Source organism: Plectropomus leopardus, chromosome 18 (assembly GCF_008729295.1).
Source record: "Plectropomus leopardus isolate mb chromosome 18, YSFRI_Pleo_2.0, whole genome shotgun sequence".
NCBI lineage: Eukaryota > Metazoa > Chordata > Actinopteri > Perciformes > Serranidae > Plectropomus > Plectropomus leopardus.
The window spans coordinates 8,778,120-8,802,752 of record NC_056480.1 but is presented as its reverse complement, the minus strand read 5'-3'; the positions used below and the strand labels follow the sequence as shown (position 1 = coordinate 8,802,752).

Genomic DNA, 24,633 nt, shown 5'->3' with positions numbered 1-24,633 from the left:
TAAATGAAAGGATAATAGCACAGATTCAAAAATAAATATGATGAAAAATAATAAAATGATGTACAAACTTTATATACAGACTAAAATGTATAAATAAATAGTCCGTATATAAAGTTAAATAAGAATGTCTCTTCAACATAACTGCAACAGTGATTGTCTGTATTCCTGATTTGCACTCCACTCACTGCTGATTTTGTTTTTGCAAAAGTGTGTGTATCTCTGTGTGTGTTTGCATGTGTGTGTTTCATTGTGTGCGTGTGTGTGTGTGTGTGTGTGTGTGTGGAGGTGGAGGTGGGCAGGGTGCCGGGGTTTGTTATTACTAAATCGCTCATCCATGCTACTAATTAAGATGCATAGCATCCCCCTATGAACGTCAGTGTCGCTAATTATCAAACAATGTAGTGCTCACCAGATATGAGAACTGGCAGCCTCTGTAGTCATGTTACCAACCTATTACTGCTACAATTACCAAGTGCCTGTCATTCTCCTTGTTAGTCATCTGCCTTCATTTTTTCCTTTACTAATGCCTCTTTTCTTTCTCTCCCTCTCTCCTCTTCTCTCTCCAGGCTATGGCTTTGTGGATTTTGACAGCCCAGCTGCAGCACAGAAGGCCGTGTCGTCTCTCAAAGCCACCGGGGTGCAGGCCCAAATGGCCAAGGTAAGAAGTGTTTAAAAACAAGTTAGCATCACCGCTTCCTCTTGCATTATCATTAGCACTTTGTTACGCTTTTAACTCCCTCCAGGGATTTAATATCGCACACTCAACACACTTAATAGATGCTGATGGCTCTGAAAGCTCCACCAAAACTTGTTCTGTCCATAAACACAGTTTTATAGAAAGTGATTTTCCGCAGTGCTTTGCTGTTTAATGACAAACTTGTTCAATGTAATATAAGACGACTCATGAATGTGGGCTTGTAAGTGTGTTTCTGGGGTTATATGACAAGTTGGGAGGTGACTGCGGTGCATGTGGGTCTGTTTTATCTTACTGACATGCTCTGTGACAGTGCAAAGCTGTAGTCTAATACAACCCAGTATCAAGACTTGTTCATGTAGTACCTTGTTTCAAGTGGTTATGTGGACTTAGTTATATGTGAGAGAATGTGTGTGTGTGTGTGTGTGTGTGGCGTTATTCCACAGCAAACTATCTTGGCTGTAAGCTGGCTCTGCTGTAACTGAAGATTGACCAGCCGCTTGTCCGATGTTGTGCAGGATTATTAGGCTGCTAAGTGGAAGCAGATGAGACAAGCTGTTTCAGTGGTACAAAGAGGGCCCCAGTGAGTTGCACAATGCAGCCAGGTTGATAGATATAGACACAGATGGAGAGGTATGGCTTAGAGGAAAACACATTGGCAGTGTGTGCGTATGTACTATTTAACGGTCTAGTGTGTAGGTATTAGCAGAAATATGATATAATATAAGAAGTTTTTATTAGTGTATAATCACCTGAAAATAAGCAGTGTTGTGTTTTGGTTATCTTAGAATGAGATGTTTCCTTGACTGCAGAGATCACCATGTTGCACCGCCATGTTTCTACAGTAGCCCAGAACAAACACAAACGCTGGCTCTAGATCGGGCCATTTGGTTTTCGTGTCAGCCATCGTAGTTAGTAGTGCCTTCATGGTGAACAGTGTAGGAAAAACACAAATTTTCTAACATTAAACTGTGAATATTTTGTCTCTCAGTAAAAACCTCCTGAATGTCTGGATCTCATACAGGGTTTCTCACACATTCATTTATTTGTGGCAGCCTGCCACGATTAAAATATCTACGGCCACGTATTGATTTGATATTTTGGGAGCTGCATTGTTCATTAAGAATGCTGTTTAAATATATATTTACTTTTCTGTTATGCATTGCAGCACACTCTCTGAACACACACCATACTCTGGGCACAGAGGGAGCAGCAAAACACCAGGCACAGTGAAAGTGAAACTAAATTGTTAATTGCGCTGGGTCTAAAAGTTTTTATTCGCTGCTTTGCAGCAGTTCATGCGATCTGATCTGATCAGGTCTGACCGGATCAACAAATCTGTTATCAACCCTGTGATTCACACAAATTTGGGCTGCTGAGGGGAAAAAAAAAGAAAAAACTCATTAAGAGTTCCTCCTGCACTGTGCTCACGTACCTGCAAATCACAGGAAGTGAGGGGACAAAATGATGAAAAGTGAAGACACAAACACAAACAAGTTTAAAAAAAGTGCTTTACTTGTTTAAATCACCTTGTCAGTTTGTTTTGGAGAGGAATAGACCACTGTGGATAATTCGGCTCCCAGTGAAAACCTCCTAAACTCTAAAGGGAAATCTAACTTCTAGGTGGCTGCAATCTGCAACCCTCACCACTGAACTCCCCTAAATCTTACACACCATTCCTTTAACTTCAGAGTCTTGTATATTAAGACTGTGACTAAATCTTGATTGTTGCATATTTGGCTGTCTGTCAGTTTTAGCAGATTGTCGACTGGCTAACTGGCTGGTTCGCACTCTCCCAAAAGAACTGGTGCCAGAACAAGAACATGCAGTGATATTGCTGAGCGTGTGTCGACCCTCAGTCCAGGCTAGCAGCTGTCCTTTCCTCATTTTTCTTTTCTAAATTTTTCATATCCTTGCTGACTATAGAGAGAATCATCATAGACTAAACCACAGCAGGGCCCACTCTGTGGACATCTATGATAGACGAGCCCGCGCGGCTAAACCATGCTATTTTTGTACAAGCCGAAGATTTGCTGGTGTCAGAATATTTAAATAGGTGAACAAAATGTCAGTAGCATTAAAGCAATGAATATGGTGATGACTATGAGGGTACACTCTGAGTGATTTTCCCAGACAGAGATGGTCTGCATTTGATCTGATCCAGAAATCCCCCCCTTGAAGCCAAAGAAGCCCTGATGAGATGGGGAACGGCGATGGCACCGGTTGAAGATGACAGAATTGATGATAACGATGAAGGTGGCAATTATTTTGATCAAATGGGATGAGATCTGACAGGAGGAGATGATATTCGGCGCGGTGCTCAGGTGTGCCATTTCTCAAATGCACCATTTGGCCGTTTCCTCTCCCCACCACTGTCCTTCTTCCAATATTTATAAGAGGCCAGGCTCTCAGAATACAGATAGGAAGCCGTGCTCTTTGCCCATCTCATTTTAAGAACCGCACTTTGCATTGCTCCCCTTTTTCTCAGTCAATATTTTCATGAGAGAGGTCTTGTGTCCCAAAACAAAAGAGCTGACCTTTTTAAGAATGTTTGTTTGCATAGGTGTGCGTGTGGGCACATTCGCAAAATCATTTTCTATTAGCATATGTGTATAATAGTTTTTTTCAACGTTCCCTTGTTCTTTTCACACAAATGGAAAGGCCACCATCCTGTGCTGCAGCTCTGTGCTTTTATCACACTTGTGAGAGACATTAAGGAGTTGTTTGCTTTTATAGACTACCTCTGCATCTCTCTAACGTCTCTTTACCAGGTACCACTCTCATCACTCTACTGGCTCCTCCCCCTCCGTGCCCCCTCACGAACCCCCTTTTCTTATGATAAACCCTTAGAAACCTCAGCAAGCTGATTTGTTTAAAAAACAGAGGAAGAAGGCAGTGAGCTACATAACAAGACATGGCCCCAAAAGGAGTAAGAAATTAGTAAAAAGTCACAAGAAAATTCCCTGGAAATATGCAAAAAAGAAAGAAAAGTTTAAAAACTAACACAAAGCAGTGTGCTGCTGTGGATAGAGGTCAGCAACAAAATGTATTTTAGGCACTTTAAAAAAGTCCCACTTTAAAAAGAAAGGTATATCAGGTTAAGAGTATGATATATCAAGAGTATTTTCACCACATTACTTTTCCATCAGTCAGCCCATTTGGACGGGGAGGTCAGTAATGGCTTCAATTCCCCATCTATGCTCTCATCAGCCATCAGGCTGTATTAACAAAAACAGTGGTGTTAGCTCAAGGAAGACAGGAGCTGCTGTTCTGCCATTGCATTTATCAGTTAGTTAGTTTGTGTTATCGTGTCACCTTTGTGAACCCAAATGTATCCTTTACAATGCTGAGGTCACATAATAAAGAGACCAGTCTAACCAGCTGAGGCAGCGGTAGATCAGCAGCTCCTGTGTTCAGTGATGTTAAATTATCGTTTTTCTCAATGAAGTCTGACTTTGACAAGAGCAATACAGCAGAAAATCGCTGTCTGACATTTAGGTAAATTGCTAAAAATACTCTCAAAATAGCATATGGTTAAAGTGATACTGCCTTTTCAGGGAGGACTATTTGTAGGTGGCTAAAGTATGTTTTGTTGCTGACCCCTCCACAGCAGCAGATTGCTTAGCTTCCATGTCAGACTCCTGCCCTCTTCTCCAAACTGGGGGTGTGCTGAGTGACAACTACTATTTTTGATATAGTATTTATGGATAAGTACCCCATACAACCACTCTTCAAAAAATCTGAACTATCCCTTTAAAGCCGCTTTCGCGTGCCATCTTTTTTCCTTTCTGAGAACACACATCCATAAACACATTTGTATCCACATCCACCATGTGTTCCCCTGCCAAACATCCAATGAGTGCAATTTATTCCCATCAATAATTAACAGCAGGCTGTCTTTGTGTCTGCCTACCTGCCAAGGTGTCTCTGACACCCTCCTCTCTGTCATAGCGGAGCAGCATTCCCCTGGTGGGGCTGGATGAGAAACCCAGGTGCGCATCGAGGAAGGTGTAAATCACAAAAACGAATGCTAACGCCACACAAGACTCCCACAATAAGTCAGAGCCAGAGGCTTTGAGCTCATTAAATAAAACCGTCACAGTAATCAAGTTGTGCCTTTTTTTGCCGCCTTGATGCCATTAAAAACGCTTTTATTAAGGAGGCTTATTTTGAACACAGCTGCAGAGGAGGCACAGTGAGAGAAATAGAGGGAAAAGGAAAGAGCTACTTGGTTTCCTCTTCTTCCTCCAATGTAACACCCTGCTGTCTCTCTCCTCTTACTCCCCTTGGAATTTGAAATACCAAGGCAGCAGAGATGAAACATTGCCTTCCTTTTGTCTTGCCCTCCCCTGGGGACGGTGACAGCGAGAGGGAGGAGAGGAGCCATAATTAAGATACCTAAAGGACACTTCCCCCCTGCGCCTCCCTTCCTGTCACTCACCTCTACACAAGTCACAGATAAGAGCACTTAGCATAGGTGCAGAGTGTGTGTATAGTGTACATCTGTGTGAGCGAGTGGCAGTTTGTATGTGAACTTGAATGTGTGTGTGTGTGGGTGTGACAGCAAGCTAAGCTAAGCTAATCACCTCTAGATCGGGATCCATAACTACAGCCAAGACATGATTGTGGTCTTATAGTTTGTATAAATATCAAACTATTTTTTTAAACAATGATGGTTCAATATAAACAGTTCATTGGTCTGCTAGTTATGTTGGGATGATATATCAAGATATCAAGAGGCAAAGCATGCTTTGCTCTAACAGCATTGTTTGAATCACTGAAATAGTCTCGCATTAGTAAACAACAAGATGTCAGATAGCAAAACACTTACTGTGTTACAATGTGTTAAAATTACAGTACTGTATGTAAAAACCATATTCCATGTATTATACAAAGAAACGTGGTTAATAATCAGTTGCAAGAGAACGCTTTACAAATTAGTGTTCCCACCTTTTATACTTTAGATGTTTGTGTGTGTGTGTGTCTGTGTGTGTGTCTTTGTGCGTACGTGCATGATTGAGAGCGATATTGAGTATAGGCACATATTTGCCTCCTCACACCGCGGACTCCATTCTCTATGTCACTTTGTTCAGGTAGCTTTCCGAGCTGTGAAAAGTGACACGTCGAGCAGACAGAATGATAACAGGTAAACGCCGCGTCTAGCTTCGCAGATGCAAACCTGTCAACCAGCCGCTCGCCTCACTCTCCGCAGGCTGCCATTTTCCCCTTGAGCCAATCAGACTGAATTATGGGAAGGGCGCCCTCGATTGTGGTGTCTGTGTCGGAGAGGTAATTCCGCCTGACAGCTGCTTGCTTTCAGACAACAGCCAGTCTTTATGGAAATCATCCCTCCCTATTCTCGCTGCAGTCGGCTTCTGCTGATAACAGCCCGGATGAAAACAAAGCTGTCCTTTTCTACTTTGTTTTTTTTTCCACACTCTTCTCTTTTTCCTCTCTATGTGGACAGCCTAAAATTAGCAAAACAACTCCAACATCCTATGGATTCTGACAATGTGCACTTGCTTTTATGTTACACATACTTAGGGCTGATAAAAACTCAGAGCTGATGTTTGTTTTCTTTGGATCTGACCATAAATTCCATAATGCTCATAAAGATGCATGTGGATTTGTTTTATTTTCACTTCTTTGATCCTTAAGTAAAATTCCTGTCTGGTTTTTATTTTTGAATCCTGGTACGTCAAATACTTCTTTCACTCTAATATATTTTTTAGGGAAAAAAGAATATTGTAAAATTAAAAAAAATTCACACAGCTGTAACAGTGCTTTTTCATTGTTATACAATGAATTGCGCTTATTGTCACTAATGCCACTAGAAGACTAACGTCTGACACCCTCTCCCCAGCTGGCACTGGGCATCAATTTGACTTCAGAAAGACTTTGAACTCATAGACTGACGTCAAATTTTTTGTCATAATAAAAATCATGTTGATGATATTTTAAATGTCTAACAACGTTAGAGTTTGGGTGGATGTTGACATCATCATGTTTTGCAGATGTTGGATTTTGTTTCATATCTCCCAACTTAATGTTTTTCTACGTCGCCGTGACATTTTCATATAACGCTTGGAAGATGCTGGCTTTTGGTTTCTTAACAACACAACTTTGTTTGGTGCTGGACTAGTATTTGCATGAGCCTTTTGTTGGAACATTAATAACAGAAAAAGAAATCTTCAGATCGCTCAGACTGAGTTTTGTGTCCAACTTACACCAAATGATTAACATCGCAGGAGCCCACCTACTGAGGAAATTTTTCTGCAACAGTGAAATTGCTTGATAAGTCACTAGGTGTAAGGCCATCATGCAGGGGTTCAACAAAGCCATGATATTGATTTTTAGGAGTTTTCACCAATGCCCTGGTTTGAGCAGCTGGGGCGAAGCCTGTGGTGCAGTGTGCCTTCGTCACTCCCCTCATTCCGATCGCCAATATTCATAAGGTTCACAGAAGCTACAGGCAGACAGAAAGGCGCTGCTTGCCCTTCACTTCACATTACAGTGGGGGAATTATGCTAAAAGCATCATTAAAGTGCCTCCATGAAGTGAATCCCAAATGTTTATGATAACACAGCCCTCGCACCGGCCCATCAAGCAGTAGTCACCAGCGGATGCTTCAGATGGTTTAACGGTGTGAAACGAACCAGAGTGTTCAGTCCTTTTGCAACCCCCCCTCTCATTTATTCTCACTCCTTTCCACTTGCTCTGCTGTCTTTTCCTTCCTCTCTCCTGGGGAAGATTTCCTGTCAATATTACATTTATATTCATGCGAAAAGCACGGCTCCCCCTCTGGGTGGTCCGCAGTCAGTCAGCAGTCTTCTTATTATCCTCTAAAGGTGACTCCTCTGACGTCTTAGCTCCGTTGACACCCAGAACCCCACGGTAGGGCTCAACACAGTGTGACCTCTGGGTGATAATCAAAGGCATGGCTGACAGTGCTGTTGCAGTTGGTTGCTGACAACAGCTCACGAAGCCCCCCCTCCCCCCAAAGTAAGGGTTAAATCTGTGGAGAATGTAGGGGGAAATGCGTTGTATTGTGAATGGGTAATTGGACAGAGTTTGGGGATGCAGGTGCTCACTCAGCAGCATCACTCACCTCTCCATTCGCCACCTTGATGCCATTTCCCCTCTGACATCCACCGCGGTGTTTGTTTGCGAAGCATATGGTGTCAGAACCAGTGCCGTGATCAGCACTTTCCCCGTGAAACCGCCATCGACAAGGGTGTCCTTATGATTATAGTCACTCACAGCAGCTCATTCCCTTCCATATTTGCTTTTGCTCCACATCTGAATACAGCGTGTAAGTATCCAAATGATGCCAGTAAGCAAATCGTGTCTATACTTCACTCCTTTCGCTCCTTCACTCATCCTTTAACAAGCACTTGTAGCTTTATACACTCTGCTGTGGTGACAGTGTGGCTTTCAGAGACTAGTAGCACAAAGCTAATCATGCCTTCCCTACACATATCTGTATGTCTCCTTCCTCTCCGCTCCTCATCTCCCTAAAAGTGTAATGATGGACCTAGACATCATGTCGATTCCCTATTCCTGCGGCAAGTCAGTTTATCTTGAGTTCAAGAGAAATGCTTAAGTTTTGTTTGATATTCTTGTCATTAAAGTTTCAACAAGTTTATGGCCTAAGATGCCACTTTTTTGTCCTGTCTTCCATTAAGGAAGGTACATTGACATGAATAAAGAAAAAAAGGTTAGAAATTAAAGAGTAACTAAAGCCCAAAACCACTTTTTTTCTCAGTTGAAAACCAATATACATATATACATATATATATATATATATATATAATATATATATATATATATATATATATATATATATATATATATATATATATATATATATACACAGTTACTATTTTGGTTTGATTTCTTTAAAAAAAAACATGGGGAAAAGGACAAGGACCAACATGGCAAGAAAGGTGATAATTAGAAAATTATCAAAAAAGTGGGGAAAAAAGGTCAGAAACTATTTGTAATTATATATTTATATCAATGTTACTTGGAAAAAATACATACAGATATATACATACATGTCTTTTTTTTGTTTTTATTATTATCATGGGTTTTTTGGGGGGGGGGTGGCTTATTTTTGATTTTTCCTGAAACTTTTTACCAATTTATTTGGGCAATGCTTGTTAAGTTGCTCATCACCCTCTCCTCATGTTTTTGAAAGAAATTAAACCAATTTCTCAGGTTTCAAAGCATCAATGGAAAAGTCTGCAGTGCAGTGAGAAAATCTTACTCATAAAAAAGATGCAATCACTTGCCAACGTGTCATGTATTTTTTGCAGTGTAGTTAGCTGCGGTGTGGCTGAGCTCATCGTCCCCTCCCTGCTCCTCCCGCAGAAGTGATAGTTTTGAAGGGCAAAGCCAGTGAGAGTGAGACGGACCATCTGACGAGCGCCGGCTCCCAAGCACCTCCGTTGGCTTCCACTGTCTCTGCCGTCTAATTACGCTTCAATCATCCGCGGGAGCGCTGCGTGCGGTAAATTATTTCGCCGAGCAGCGCAGAGACATGCCGAGCTGCGAGCATGAGAGAGAGTGAGAAACTGAGGCTAAGTAGAACTCAGTGAGAGCAGGGGTGTGAGAAAAAAAAGAGATGAAGCACAAAAAAAGGTAGGAAGAGTGTGAGGAAGAATGAAGTTGAGAGGGAAACAAAAAGTGAGAGACACTGCGGAAAAGAGAGCTAGGAGAGGCGAGTGAGAGGCCTGCCAGCCATAATGTCGCCTCAGACAGCCCGTGCAGCAGGAGACAGGCCAGCACTAATGAACAAAGTTACAAACTTATCACTTATCAGGCAAAGACGGGGGAGTGAGAAAGAGAAAGAAGGAAGGAGATGACTAGCAACAGACAGCATCAGCATAACTAATCCTGCTGTAGATGCAGAGTAGGAGACTGCTGCTGTGTGAAACTGTGCAGAGGAATCATTCGGGTATTATTGCAATTTCTTCTTAACAATTACAGCCCGTCATTGGGCTCTTTTTGCATGTTTTTATTGGTTTCCACCACAGCAGCAAAAAAGCGCTCTAATTAAAGTACAATTTAAAGTGGTTGCATTTATGTATGCGTAAATAGCCTCTATTCCGTTCCCAAAATTGCTCCAAAATGGCCTTGTGTCTCGATTGTAGGCTTTTAAAAGAATAGTGAAGGCCTGCATTCTCACTATGTTCATTGCTGCCATGCTTGCTTTGAAGCAGCCACAAATATGGCTTTTTCAGGCTCAGTAATGGCCACAGTGTGCAGTTATTAGAATCTCTTTGATGTGGCAACTGTGCCAACCTGCTCGCCGTCTCTGTGAATTGATCTGGCTCAATTAGCGGGGTCCACAGAGACGGCGTTCAAAGGACCGGGCTTCCACACTTCCACACTTCCACACTGACACACACGGACCAGGTGAAACGCTTTGCATTCAGTTACTCAGCTGGCCCTGAGAAGACCACCTGTGAATAGATGTGAGTATTGGAAAATCAATGGCACAGTTTCAGTGTTAAGGAAAAGCTTTCACCGAGAATGTTTGGCGCATTCTTTCACCCGAACGAGTTAATTTCCCGCTGCATCCTTAGTACAAACTTACGGTATCTCACTCCAGTTATCAACTGTATGTGTTTGCACGTGCTTATATCCTTTTTGTGCTAAACTACTTGTGCTCTGTACACAGTGCGCCTTATCTTCAGCCCTTCCTCTCCTCCCTGGTTCAGCTGACCCATTTCAATTTGTCTTCATCAGTCATACCAATTAACTCGGGGATTAGATTCCTCAATGCCAGGCGCCCCCAGTCCTCCTTGTATCCTGCCATCTCTCCATCTATCCCTCCATTCATGCTTACTTACCTCCGCTATACAGTGCTGTCACCACGCACATCAACCTCAACAGCCATACTGGGCTTCTCAGCATCTGGTTCTGATAGCAGGCTGTTGATGTGCATAAAGAGAGAGCGCCAGGCACCTTTCTCTCATTGCATTTTATGTGTCAGAAATACCACCTCAAGGCTACTTACCTGCTATCCTCTGAAGAACTGTAATTTTACCTCGAGTGGTACTCATGAACCCTATTTTTGTCAGTTTCTCTTGCTGCTTCTATCTGGCCTCAGAAATATATTTAAAAAAAAACTGCCTTCTCCACCTAAAAAACAAACCAGGTGCATTTGTGAGTAACTGGAAAGCACCAGGTGTACAGCTAATGGCAAAGAGGCTCCAAATGATTGATGTAAAACAATGGTAAACCTTCTCATACACACATACAGATGCAGCCACCTAGAATTTCCCGTTCCTCCAAGATGAGATCCAGGCAGATCCATGGTGGATCCCCACTAGGACCTTACCTGGTTTTTGGCTGGAATGAGATTATGTTTACAGTGGAATCAACTCAAACCATGTCAGGAAACCAGTAGCTGGGAGTTGACTAGTAACTGGCTGGGTAATGACTGGCAGCCAGTTGGCAGCCAAAATCTTTGGTTAGAAGGGAAAATTCTATGAGGCTGCATCTGCAGAAAGTGGCTGGGATTTTACTGGTAACTTTATTCAAATCAGCTTTATTTATAAAGCACATTTAAAAGCAACCAATTCCAACCAAAGTGCTGAACAAGTTAAAATGAAAGGTGCACAAATAGCTAAAATTTAAGTAGGCATAATAACAAAAAGGAAAAATTACAAAGCGGTATTATATGTACACAAATATAAAACAGAATAAGAATGGTGAGATCAATTACAGATTATAAAATATTAAAACCACTATGAGCAACCAAAGGCCAGTAAAAATATAGATGTCTCAAGATTTGTCTGGAAATGGAGAGAGATCAATTGATGAGAGCAGAAGGCTATTCCAAAGCTTTGGAGCAGCTACCGCAAAGCCACAATTTCCCTTACCCCCTGGCCTTGATCTTGACAGTTGAAAGACATTGTACTAAAGATGTAAGTGGTCTAGAGTTGGAGTAAGGGCAACTTCACTGTTTTCACTGGGATTTGACTGGTAACTGGCTGGGAACTGACTGGCAGCCAGAAGACCTTCAGTTAGAAGGGGAAATTCTGTGTGGCTGCATCTGTATATAGTGTACCTAAAATACGTTCATCATTAGATTATGAGCAAAGATGTGGCATCACAAAGCATGCACTGCTCTCTGTGTTTGCATTGAGCAAGTCAGAGTAAATGTATGCATGAATGCAGCAGTGATGAATATATTCTGACTCCTCTCTCTGCAAGCGTTCACACAGAAATGACAATCAATATGCAGAGTTTGTATGATTTTCAGGATCCACTCTGCAACCATGATTAACACTGGGGCCACCGTGCTTTTTTTACATAACGGTATTCATTCAAGTGTTAGTTTTACTGATGTAAAACTGCAAGATTGGCTATATCTGCAGTGTGTTTGTAGATTTCTAGGAGGCACTGATTTGACAAGTAGACTCTTAGCAGCAGAGTGCACACACTGCAGAATCAATTGGTATAATGGTTGAATTCTTATGATTTAAATGTGGCCAAAAGGAGCAAACAGAAAAAAAGAAATGTTTTTATAAATGCGCATAACCTGTTTTCAATCCTTTAAAAAAAAAATTATGATCTGTGATACTAGTTATATAAAAGTTCCGGACATTGAAAATGCTTTGAAAAAAAAAGAAAAAAGGGCCAAGAATGGCAAGCATTGTTAAATGTCTACGAAGACTATTATAGGATTCAGTGGGACAAGAACGAGCACTTTATCATTTTTACAGATTACTGGATGTTTCATTTTTGGCAAGACGTGATTAAACTAAGACACACAGATCCTGTCCTAATTACATTGTTGTATGCTTGTGAATCAAGTGTCAAGGCTGTGTGCCACTGTGAAAACTATGCTTTCGTAGCAACAAACGGCATATTTGCAGTCATTACACAGCACTTTGTGATTTGGTGAGGTTGTGACTACACACACACACACACACACACACACACACACACTCACTCACTCAAAGTGACTACATTAAAGCAAAGGGCTTTAAATTCATCTTTAATTCACCAGAAAATTTCATTTGATTAATGCAACCCATCCACTGCAGCAGCAGCATGAGTCTGTGCGCCAACTTTAAGCTACTGCTTACATCCGGTTGCACGCTTGTGCGAGTCCATATTCCCATCACACTGAGAGTCACTCTACATGGATCGTATTTAATGGTAGTTCTGGGCGCTGCAGCACAGTCAGATCCGAGCCTTTATCTGAGCTTACACTTAGACAGACATAGCTGCACTTCAGTAGAAATACAAAGTGGGAGGTGCAGCTGGTTCCTGAAATGTTTTTTTTTCCATTCCCCATCCATTTTAGTCTTAAGATTAAGACTGATGTTTAAAAGGAAGGCTGTGACCCCTTGGTGTTCCTCGAGTTTCTGCCAAATTGTTGTTTTTTTGTATTTTAAAAGTGTCTTTTAAAGTTTTTTATTTTTTTTAAATAAATTAAAATATGTCTGAAAATGCAGTTACATGAATTCAACATATTATTAGCAAAAATAAATAAGCCTTTTAAAAAAAAATCTTATCTCATCTTAAAAGCCCATAAATCCTTGTCAAATGAATCCATGATTTATAAATCAATCAATCAGTTAATCAGTTTGATATATGTAGTAAGGGGTCACTCTAGGGCTCTCGACATGGAGGTGGCTGAGTCGGCAGCTAGCAGCTAATGATGCTAACAGCTTTAACTGTGCTAACAGTGGAAACGGAGCTAACAGAGGTTACAGTGTTTTTGGGCATTCATGTTTTACGCATAGTTTTGATATGGCAGATGCCAGACTGGTCTAAATGCTATACACAAGCATAACTTGTGACATATATATGTCTACCAGAAATAACAAAAACAAGGGGATAAAAGCCGTTTCCAGTTATTATAATAAACAGTTTACCTTTTATTCACTGACAAGCCTCTTTTAAGCAACATGCGTGTTCCTTTTCTTTTTTTTTAATATTCCAGCTGTCGTCATTTCATTAACTAAAACTTTCCTTATTATGACTCCTCTCACTTTCCCTCTGTCATTATTTCCCGTTCTCTATTGCACCCTATTACCCTCTTTAACGAATTCTGCGGGCTCGCCATGTCAAATTACACCGACTGTCTCCATTTCAAGTGGCTTCAATCATATGTGAGAGGAGTGCAGGAAGAGGGAGCAGCCAGGCCAGGCAGAGCAGAGCAGAGCTGGGTAGAGTAGCGTGGATCAGGGCTGGTGGTTCTGTCCTGCTGAGGGCTGATGAACCAGCTCTCTGACACCAACACAGTCCCTCATTCTGCCTAATGAGGAAGTGGAAAGCCAGAGTATCGGGTCCCTTTTCATCCTTTTCATCTCTCTGACACTACTCCCATGAGTCTCTGTGTGCGAGTGTGTGGACACGGCCGTGCAAGAGATAAAGACAGGGCGAGATGGAAACAGAGACGACAAAATTTCACATCAGAATATCAAACACTCGTGATTGTGTGAAATGTTCTTCTTTTGGATGATGTGTGTTTTTTTTTTTTAGGCTCCCACGTCTTACATGTTTTATTTTATGTCAAAGAGAAAACGAGAACAAGAAAATGCTTTTCTGACCTTTCTCGCTCTGCTGAGAAACACAGTAGGGATCTCTGCCTTGTCTCAAGAGGTCTAAAAAGTCAAGGTCAGCTGAGTTTATCTGAGCTCAGACAGGGCCAAGCCCTCAAGACCTCAGGCCCTGTAGGCAAACACACACTGTACACATGCTGTGACTGTTGCTTTGTTGAGGAAGGAAAAGGATGCAAGGGAGAGAGGAAAGAAAAAGTGGACCTTTAAGAGGGGTGGCCTGGGGGAGCTTTTGCCTCCGCAGTTCATCCTCCAGGGTCTGGATGGAGTAAGAGATAGTCAGCAGTTAAGAGGGACAAATTGCAAATAGATGGGTACATGTATGTGTGTCAAGCCCCTTCAAGGTGATTTTAGATCATTAACTCTCCATCAAAGTCAACCACACATTGCTAAAACCCACCCCTTGTTTTCAAAAAACCCTGGGTGATTTAGGGGAAATCATATATCAATGTTTTGTTTTTGTTTTTTGTTTTTTTTACAAAATACCTTGATATCTATATATGGATGATATAGTAGAGTTGCATGTTGGTGCTTTTACAAAATATATAAATGTAATTTTGATGAATAATTATCAGTGATGTGGATATAATGAATAAAGCCCTATTCACACAGAACTAGTACAAACAGGGGACCTCATGTGATTTAGAAATTGCCCCCATGTCTGTGTTTTGTGGGGTGCTTTCGATAAGCAAAATCTGTCTTACTTGGATTTACTGACATTATCTTCCGGATATAATGCAGTCATTTGTGACTCCTCTCTGCACAACACAGACACACTTCAGAGCACCACAAGTAAGTTCTTTAACATCCTTTTTTATCTTTTTTTTTCTTTAAATCTGGGTTGAACAAACAGAACTGAATCTGTCACATATTGTCTTTGGTCATTAATCACCATCTTTTGAAATCTGGCTGTTCTGATGGATTTGAGCATGCTCTATCTTTCTGTGTAGCGAGGCAATGCTCTCTCATACCTAAACGACAGAATAGGTTAATTTCCACTGGCCAAACAGTTGCTGTTATAAATTCATCCTTATTATCCTGAAACTGTCACACTTCCACTTTACCTGGTGGGGTTTAGGCAACAAAACTATGTAATAAATGTTTACAAAAAAAAGTTTTTTTTCAAATTTTACATGTTGTATTCCATGCTACACGTATTAGCATATTAGGCAGTTGAATTTTCACATGATGAATTACAGAAATTGCAGATATGCACAGAATTAAGATACCCTTGATTATTACTAGTCTCATGTGATAGGAGCTTAAATAGATAAAGGTTAATAATAGAACAGCCTTGCAAGTTAAGAGAATTACATCAGTTTATTGTTATCCAGCTTTTAAAACCAGGAAAAGACACTTATTACACATATTACGATATCCAAAATCTAAGAAGATATGTGGTCTATCGATATAAAATCGGTATAAATCACCTAGCCCTAGTTTCTAGCCGACAAATAAACTCGCTCAAACAACTTTGCAGTGTCTACAGCCCTTTTTATATCTTATAGTAAAAGTTTTCTCACATCACTGTTGCATTGCGCAGCACAGTTTCAGCTTGCGTGTTTCAATAATAAAGTAGTTTATTTGAGAATGTCGCCTTTAGAAAGAGCCTGTCATGCAAATTTTGCTTTTACCGCACATTTATTTACACCAGCTCTTATCTAGAACTCACTAAATTCTCTGCTGCCCTTTTTGTCTCTACACAGTGTCAATATTTTGTCTGCATGCGTCGTGATGTCTGTGGTGCGACTGCATGCTGGCTTGTTGTGTTGTTCTCTCTCTCTTTTTTTTTTACCGATGGCCCCGTTATCTCCATTTGTCTTTGTTATATCTGTCGCTGTTTCTCATTCCTCCACTCCACCCTTAGAAAGCTGTTATTCTGTCTCCTCCACTTACTGTATGTTTGATGTTTGTTGTGCTCGGCTTGTGATATTGCGGCATTGTTTTTGGTGTTATCTCAGTATTCTTCATGCCATCGTAGCGTCGCTGCGGTGTTTTGTGAGGGTTATCTTGCTGCCATCTCTGGTTTTATCTTTGCATTATCTTTTGGGTTATCTCAGTGCTGTTGTCCCCGTGTTATCATGCGCTACGATCAAGGTGGTGACCTTTCTTTTTGACAATGTCTTAAAATTCTCCCAGGCATGTCTTGGCAGTTCCTCTGACTATCACGGTTAATTATTGTGATTTCTTTGGGTTTTTCATCTTTACATTTGGATGCTGGATGTCGAAATATCATATTTTCTAAGTTTGTTTTACTTTTTATCCTGTGTGTATGCTTCTTAGCTCCCTCTTGGATGTGTGCATTTTCATTCGAGTCAAACATGTTTAGCTCTAAGGGATGTCTTTGTTTCTGCCAGCGACTGCGATTCGTCTGCTGCCATCATTTGCGTATGCCTGTGTTTACAAGGCTGCAAGTCTGTGTTGTTAAATTTGATTCAGAGCATGGTATGATTCATAGCAGATGGCTGCCTTCTTCCTGAGGAGTGTGACAGCTGAAGAAAGTTAAAACTGAGAGTGGTAGACAAGATAGAAAAGGGAGGGGAAAAAAACCAGGGATGTGATTACCATCAAAACATCCTCTCAGTAGAGGGAGCATCCATCCGCATCCCTCTCTCTGCTTGGTGTGTGACATAGATACAAAATGTCTCCCAGGCTAATTTGTGGAGCAGCACACACTCCTCGCAGATTCATTTTGAAGTTCGCAGTCAAACAGAATCAGCCCTTTTGCCTCCATGTAGTGAAATAAGACTGGAGACCCCTTAAATACATGCTCCAGGCTGTTTGCACATCAGTCGATCTGCTAATGCCTCTTTTCCTTCCCCTTTCTGCTGCTCATGTTCTGTATCTTTTTGACAGTGAAGTTCTTCCTCTGGTATTTTATACACTTTCTTTTTGCCGGATACTCAAACAGGAGACCCTCTTGCCTCCTCAGTCTTCACTGGTACAAACCAGAAATTTTTATGCCATATGTAATTATAGCGGTGTTATGGTCCACACTACAGCCACCACTGTAGTCCCTTATTAATCCTTTGAACAGTGGAAATGATCTGCCAGTGCCTACATTGGTATTTTTGCACATTGTGATTTCATCGAGTGTTTTGCTTCATATCCCTAAAATATGTACAGCCTAAACTAAAAGGTTATGTAAGTCAATAAACTATAATAATTGATAAAAGTATTGAAACTGTGTCATTAAAAAATAATACAAAAATCTGTTTTTTCATCAATTTTAGAAAAATAAAAGAACAAAACATACTGATCCAAAAGATTTTTAAATGTAGAAACATGAAAAAAATAATTATTTGAACTATGTACATTATTTAGTTCTTGAGATATGCTCCGTTTCATGAGCAGAGAGCAGAGGCATTGTGATGATCCATCATTCACTTATCTGATGCCACCGGACGCTTTTTTCATCATAGCACAGTGACATCATTACAAGCGTTCAAAATGTTGACACAGAAAACATAAGTTTCTGCTTTCTGCTTCAAAAAGAAAGAACATTCTAGCTGTTATGGTTCTTATTTTAGATCTATTTAAAGAGAATCATGCGTACAGCGATCTGTCTGTTTGAAAAGGGTTAACAGGGTACGTACACCTCATAACTGTCAGAAAAAGGAAGAGGCAGCTAGCTGGTGAGGAGGCACTGCCATCTTGAATAATGATCAGTCTCTCTGAGGCGCCTCTGTGAGATTAAGTTAACATATAGTGAAGCTTTTGTTCCCTACATCACATCACTTCCTATCTGGACGGACTCTGGCTTGATTTGAACCAACTGTTCGGAAACAGCCCAAGCTCAACAGGAAGTATAGTTTGTCATAGCGCCTCCTTTCCTAGAACTTCACCTTTTGTAAATGGTTATTCCAGGAAATAATTAGATTGGGCAATGTAAAATTCACAGTTAGTTTTCTGGAAAAGTCATTTCATCTGAAGAAAGAATTCAACAGTGTTATTTTACCATTTGGTTCATTTATTGAAAACAGGCAGTTGCTTTCTAGAGGGATTAAAGGGACAGGTAACCCCAAATCAAAAATAACCCATCTTTTTCCTGTTACCCGAAGGGCTAGTTATTAGTACATTGTTTTGTTGTGGGTTGCTGAGTGTTGGAGATGTCTGCCGTAGAGATGTCTGCCTTCTCTCAAATATAATAGAACTAGATGGCACTCGGCTTGTTGTGCTCAAAGCACCAGAAAAAAAAGAAAACAAAGAGACATCTGAAAAAGTCAACAGCAATGTCTCTTTCCAGAAATCATGACCCTGTTACTCAAGATAATCCACAGACCTTGTCATGTGCAATTTTATGTTGGAGCTATTTTATTTCTACTGAACAACACCCGTCAACCATATCACAGAAAGAAACATGCATCCTCTCATGGACTAAGGCTCCAGCTCGTGACAACGTGAGATTTAAGCATAAATGGCGTCCTCCTCAGCTTAGCTGTGACTTTTGGTGGTGCTAGGTGAGCTAGCAGTAGATGCAGGTTTCCTTCTGCAGTGATAACGTTGGCAGCTGTAGTTCATTGGAAAGAAAATAGTTCCAACATGAAACTGCTCACAACAAGGTCTGTTGATTATCTTGAGTAACTGGGTCATGATATCTTGTTTATTTAGTTGAAGCTGTATGGGCAAATGTACAGCTATGCACTGACTTCAGCATATGTTAATGCCACTGTCTCCACCACCCACTGTCAGTTATTACATGAATTCACATGCTCACGTTGGCAATATGTGACCTCTGCATGAAAATGTAAATGAACTGCTACCATCTGCAAAGGTTTTAATGCCTGTGTTGTCTGACTATATATTTTACAATCGTGCATAGTTATTGGATGCATTAACTAGAGATTGTCATCATTATTAGATGGCTGGTTTATTGTTTTTGTGTGAAAGAAGCTTTTTTGCAGCAAATCACTTCACCACCTGCAGCAAAGGGCCATGTGTTGGGATTGAACCTGCAGCTGCTCTAGAAACAACATAGCCTTTGTACATAGGGGGGCACTCTACCAGGTGAGCTACTGGGTGCCCTGATTTATTTCAACTGATGCTAGAAGGCACCTAAAGCACTTGAAGCATAGGGCCACTGACCACGCTGCCATATTTGACAAGTTGGTAGTGAGAACATGCTGACAGTAAAACCGAGGTTGTTCAGTGATATGCAGTCACAAGAGAATTCGATGTTTTTGTTTCACGGTTTAAATCATTGCATCTGACTTACAGTAGGAGAGCTTCTTTTCCCCTGATAAGTCAGTTTGGTGATCCCCATGGAAACGGTCACACGCTGCCTCAAAAGCTGACAGCCAGAGTTGTTGTTGTTGTTGTTGTTGTTGCCTCAAGTGAGAGGGAGACTGGGAGAGGAAGAGCGGGGGGAACGGGGAAGATGGGATCTGAAGAACCAGGGGAAGTAGAGATGTGACTCCAATCAAATTATTGGCCAATCAAGTCATAACGTGAGTAATTCAAGGCTTACATCGACGGCCCTAATCTGATTGGCTGTGCATTAGGGGCTCGAAGGAGGGCTCTTAGCGAGCAGCTTGGTGGGGGGTCTCGGAGGAAAAGGTGCTTTGATGGGAGACAAGAGAGATTCACTTTTTGGTGGAGGAGTGTGTCTGTGTGTGCGTAAGACAGAAAGAAACAGGCAGTCTGTAGGGGTTGCTGAAATGATGCCTGCCTCTACCTTTTTTGGAGTAAATACTGTAAAGGAGAGAAAGCCAGGCTAGGGGTAGTGGGTGGTTTACAACGCCTCTCTGTTGCCATCTGTTCCAGTGCCATTGTCCAATGGCAACATCTCTCATTTGCCCAATTACAGAGGAGGATTATGATGTGTTTGTTTCCTGCCCATGGGCTCCCTGGCCACATCTGACTCATGTTTTAGGTAGAGAAGTATCATCTATCCTCTAATGAGTCCTGCCAGGATTGCCTAGTTAAAGTCACATTGTTATTTTTGCCTCTAACAGCATTTTTCAACACACATGGTATGGGTATAAAATACAATAAGGTTGCATGTGAATTTAATGCCACATCTGCATATTGGCAGCCCTGGACTGTAGAGGATAGTGTATACCAGTAATGCTCAACTAACAGCCGCAGGCCAAATCTGGCCCCCAATAGGGTGACAGGTGGCCCCGCAACCATTTTCTAATTTACAATAAAAATAAAGTTATTTACACTGGAAATTTCCTAAAATACTAGAAAAGCTATAAATTCCTAAAAATTACCTAAAATCCTTGAAACACCCTTAAACCCAAGAAACATCCTAAAACCTAAGAAATGTCGTACAATCTGAAGAATGTCCTAAAATCCAAGAAACATCCCAAAATTCTACAAACATCCTAAAACTCCAAAGTCCATAAATCCTAGAAATGTCCTAAAATTGTATAAACATCTTAAAATCCTACAAATGTCCTAAAATCCTATAAACACCCTTAAACCTTAGAAACATCCTAAAATCCTAGAAACGTTCTTTATAGTATTAATATACTGCCCAGCCCATAGAGGACATTCAGACGTTACATCCTAAAGTCCTTGAAACTGCCTAGAAACATCCTAACATCCTAAAATCTGAGAAATGCCAAAAAAAATCCTAGAAGTGCCCTCTATTTTGCAAAAGTGGCCCCAAAGCAAAGCAAGTTGAGCATCCCTGACAATCTTGTGCTGTCATATCTACGAGGGTAACAAAACCTGATGGGGTGAATGCAGCTCGCCGTGAGAGCTTACACCTGGAAAAAACATGACTACGGGGCCCGACATTGAACGGAAGGGGCTCCAACAAAAGGCCGGACCCTCAGAAAGCACAGGGTTTTCAGAATCTGACACTGTGTTGAGTGCTAATCATGCTCAGTTTCAGCATCCTGGGGCCTTGGAGAAAAAAAAAAATCTTGGCTTGTTTGTGTGCTGATTTGCATGTAGAGGGTTCCTAAATTAGTGACCCCCCTCCCTGCGTCGATACATATACACACTCTTATACAGTCCAACCTCCCTCTGCGCTTGGGGATCTGCATTGTCGAAACAGCTGCCAAGGGAACAGCTTGTCTCAGAGAGGGAGAGAAAGTGAGAGAGGGGAAAGGGAGGGAGCACTGGGGGGGTGGGAAGGTAATCAGTTTTTGGAAAAATACTGCCTCTCCATCCCCTGCCAAGAGTTAGTTTGTGTTGTGGCTTTTTTCTGGGCCAGCGTAGCCCTGGCACTGTGGCTCCAGCCACCCACCCTTCTCTCCGCGGTTAATTCAACAATGGGGGGTTTAGGTCGTAAACTGACAAAAACAACAGCCAAACAGAATGGGGTTTTGAAGTGTGTCTGTTTCGGTATGTGTCTATGTGCGACTGCTCTGGGAGCGCTGACGTTTTTTCTCATTTCAGCCATATGCTTATTTGTGGGTGACAGTCAGGCGTCCATAAAAAAAAAAAAAAGGCTGAATGTTGTGATACCACAGCAAGTATCCATAAGTGAGCAATCACCCTTTTTTTAGAGAGCCTGGCAATCTGCCGCCTCACAATATTGTGGCATGTGTCCCTGTTCTCCCACACACTTATTCTCAGGAACAAATCTGATTCCATCACAACTGACTGACTAAAGCCATTGTACCAATACAGCACCAGTTGAACAATTGTAACAAGCTTATGCATGGTGGATCTGGTTTGACACACGCCGCACGCCGTAGACCAAGGATGAATAAACAGGGGCGTCCTCCCCTCCCCTAATAAAGCTTGTCAGCTCAAGAGGAAGTGACAGGTTCAACAGTGTTCCTGGTTAACACAACAACCTATGAATAACCTCATCTCATAAAACATATGGCCCTTCCATCAAGCACGCTGCAAACAAGGCAGCACGTGTGATTCAGGATGTCAATCAAAAAGGAGCTAATGGCGGCAATGCTTTTGTTCAGCTTTGATTAACAATGTCTGTATTGTCTGAGTGATTAAATATTTAATAGTAATTTCTTACTTTGGTTAAAATATTAATGTTATTATATATTATTGCCGCTATATCTTTTTTAATTGCTGGTTTTCGTAGACATTTTTCAGTTTTTTTTTTGGCAGAAGTCCCAATTTAACAACCAATAAAGAACAAACAAAGAAAAGCTAAGACAGTGGTTACAACATAATTAGAGTGTTTTTGTCCTTTTTGTAAATTAATATGTACTTTGTCTGAGGGTACTTGAATGCAGCACCTGTAAAGCTTTTCTTGAGTTCTTTTTTCCTCAGCTACAGTTTGGGAAGTTTACATCGCAGGGAAGATAACTGATCTGTTGATCCTGTCAGAGGTGATCAGATTAGATTGATGGATGAGAGTGGCAGCTGCTGCAGAGATGAGTGAAAGCAAACTTTTAGATCCTACACATTAATGATTGAGTTTTATTTCACTGCATCTGCTGTTCTGCTGCTGCGTTTGTACCCAGAGGAAACTTTGCTCCCTGAGAGTGTGGTGAAGTGATTAAACGGATGATAAATGCATATATATATATATAAATACATATAAATCCAAAAATATAAAATCAATAAGTGGCTGAAAAAATGTGAAAAAAATCATAAAAAATGAATGAATGTTTGCAAAATACTGCAGTATATTTAGCCTGTTCTCATTCCAAAGTCATCAAATACCACAGCTTTGTCAGTAATTTTGGCGTAAGATACCAACACTACAAGCCACTTCTTACGGCAGTATAATATGCCAGCGGGCAGCCTCAGTTTGTTATGTAGCCAGATGGATCCTTCTGGGGTGTTATGATGCGCCACCGGTTGGCTGGATGGCTTTTGTTGCGGCAGTGTGTTACACGGATGGCCATCATCAGTTGATAACGCGGCTTGGCAGAACCCTTTCAGCCATATGATATACCGCTGGATAACGTCAGGTTGTATTGCTGACGGCAACGACGTAATATAAATAGCTGGAAGGTCCCTAGAGGATGGTTGGGAAATACATGGACTTTCACCTATTAGAATGGAGAGCCAAGCAATGATGTTTTTTCCTAAACCTAACCATCAGTGCCTTTGTAGCCATGTGGTTTTTATTGACATCCTGACGTAGGTTGCGGCATCCTTGAACATCAACAGCAGATGCAGGAGGATAACTTACACAGTATGTGGACACAGAAGTCCACTGATAAATCAGTAATATGTGACAACTTGAGATAAGAATGTGTTGGTATACTATTACTTTTTTATTAAGATCACCACCGCTGTATTGCCTACATTTCAATGTGAGTTTTCATTAATTATTTTTGGCTTCAGGCAGCATTATGTGTGCATTACACACAGGGGACTACCATATATAAAATGGTTTAAACCTTATGTTTTTATAATGACAAAGTATATGCACCTCCTGTGCTGCATATTGGCACTATATTACAGTCAAGATGTTTTTCCAGCCTGTAGCCTGGGAACCAGTTAAACATGTTTGACTGAATAATCCAAGAGCCAGTGCTCACCGATGCAACATCAATTAGGCTCAAGTGAAGGGTCGATTAGTCTTCAAAAGGATGGAGAGGAGCTGCACTGCGAGTCATGTGAACCCGCTGCCTCGTCTCCGGCTGTAGGCATGGGAAGAGACGGGAAGCGAGGGAGCCAGTGCGGTATCCACCACAAGGGAGAGTTAGCTGTTTACATGCCGTGCGGATGTATACAAATGTCCTCTGTCAGTCTTTTAATCACTTTTGGAACCTTTTGAGATGCTGTACAGCAGCACGGGGAATAGCTTTCACTGTTTTGCTGTTTAGGGAGGCAGGGGAGGGGGGCGAGAGGAAGGAAGAGAGGAAGAGATATGATTCAGATGCTCCGCTGGCTACTATTCACCCCACTCCTTTTCTCCATTTCCCTCTCTTCCTCTTCTCTCTCCTCTCTTTGCTCTCTACAAAGGTATGTTTAATACATAAGGGTCTAATTGCTATCACAGCTGCTGCTCCATCGTCTGCCTGTCTGGGTTTTGCGCTGGGTGCTCCATCCCTCTTCTTATTCTCTCCAGAAGGGAGAAAGGCCATAGTAATGGGCCCCTGCCCTCAGGCTTTACCCACTTTTTTTTATTATTAGTATTTTTTGTTGCCTTTCCTTTTTCATATCATTCATCCCTCTGTCCTTTCTCTCCCGCCTTGCAAATGTTGTTTACAGTGATAATGCACAAAAAGATTCCTACCCACACATACCGACTAGTACCTTACCAGAATTTGAAGAAATGGTTTTACAAAAGAACATATTTTCTTGCTTACCTCTTGTGATATTTAGTTACAGATGCAGCCCCCTAGAATTTCCCGTTTCTCCATGATGGGGCCCAGGCAGACCCATGGCAAATCCCTGCTGGGACCTTGCCTGGTCCTTAGCTGGAATGAGATTATGCATGTTTACAGCTGAATCTAGACATGCCCT

General features: G+C 41.4%; 1 protein-coding gene across 2 annotated transcripts in view; it reads left to right on the top strand.

The window, feature by feature from the left end:
- Positions 1-24,633, top strand: part of rbms3 (RNA binding motif, single stranded interacting protein) — a 379,413-nt gene that overhangs the window by 213,772 nt on the left and 141,008 nt on the right. For both annotated transcript variants that reach the window (XM_042506228.1, XM_042506229.1), the window contains one exon: positions 567-658. In XM_042506228.1, coding sequence (XP_042362162.1) covers positions 567-658 — 92 coding nt within the window. The remainder of the gene's footprint in view (positions 1-566; positions 659-24,633) is intronic.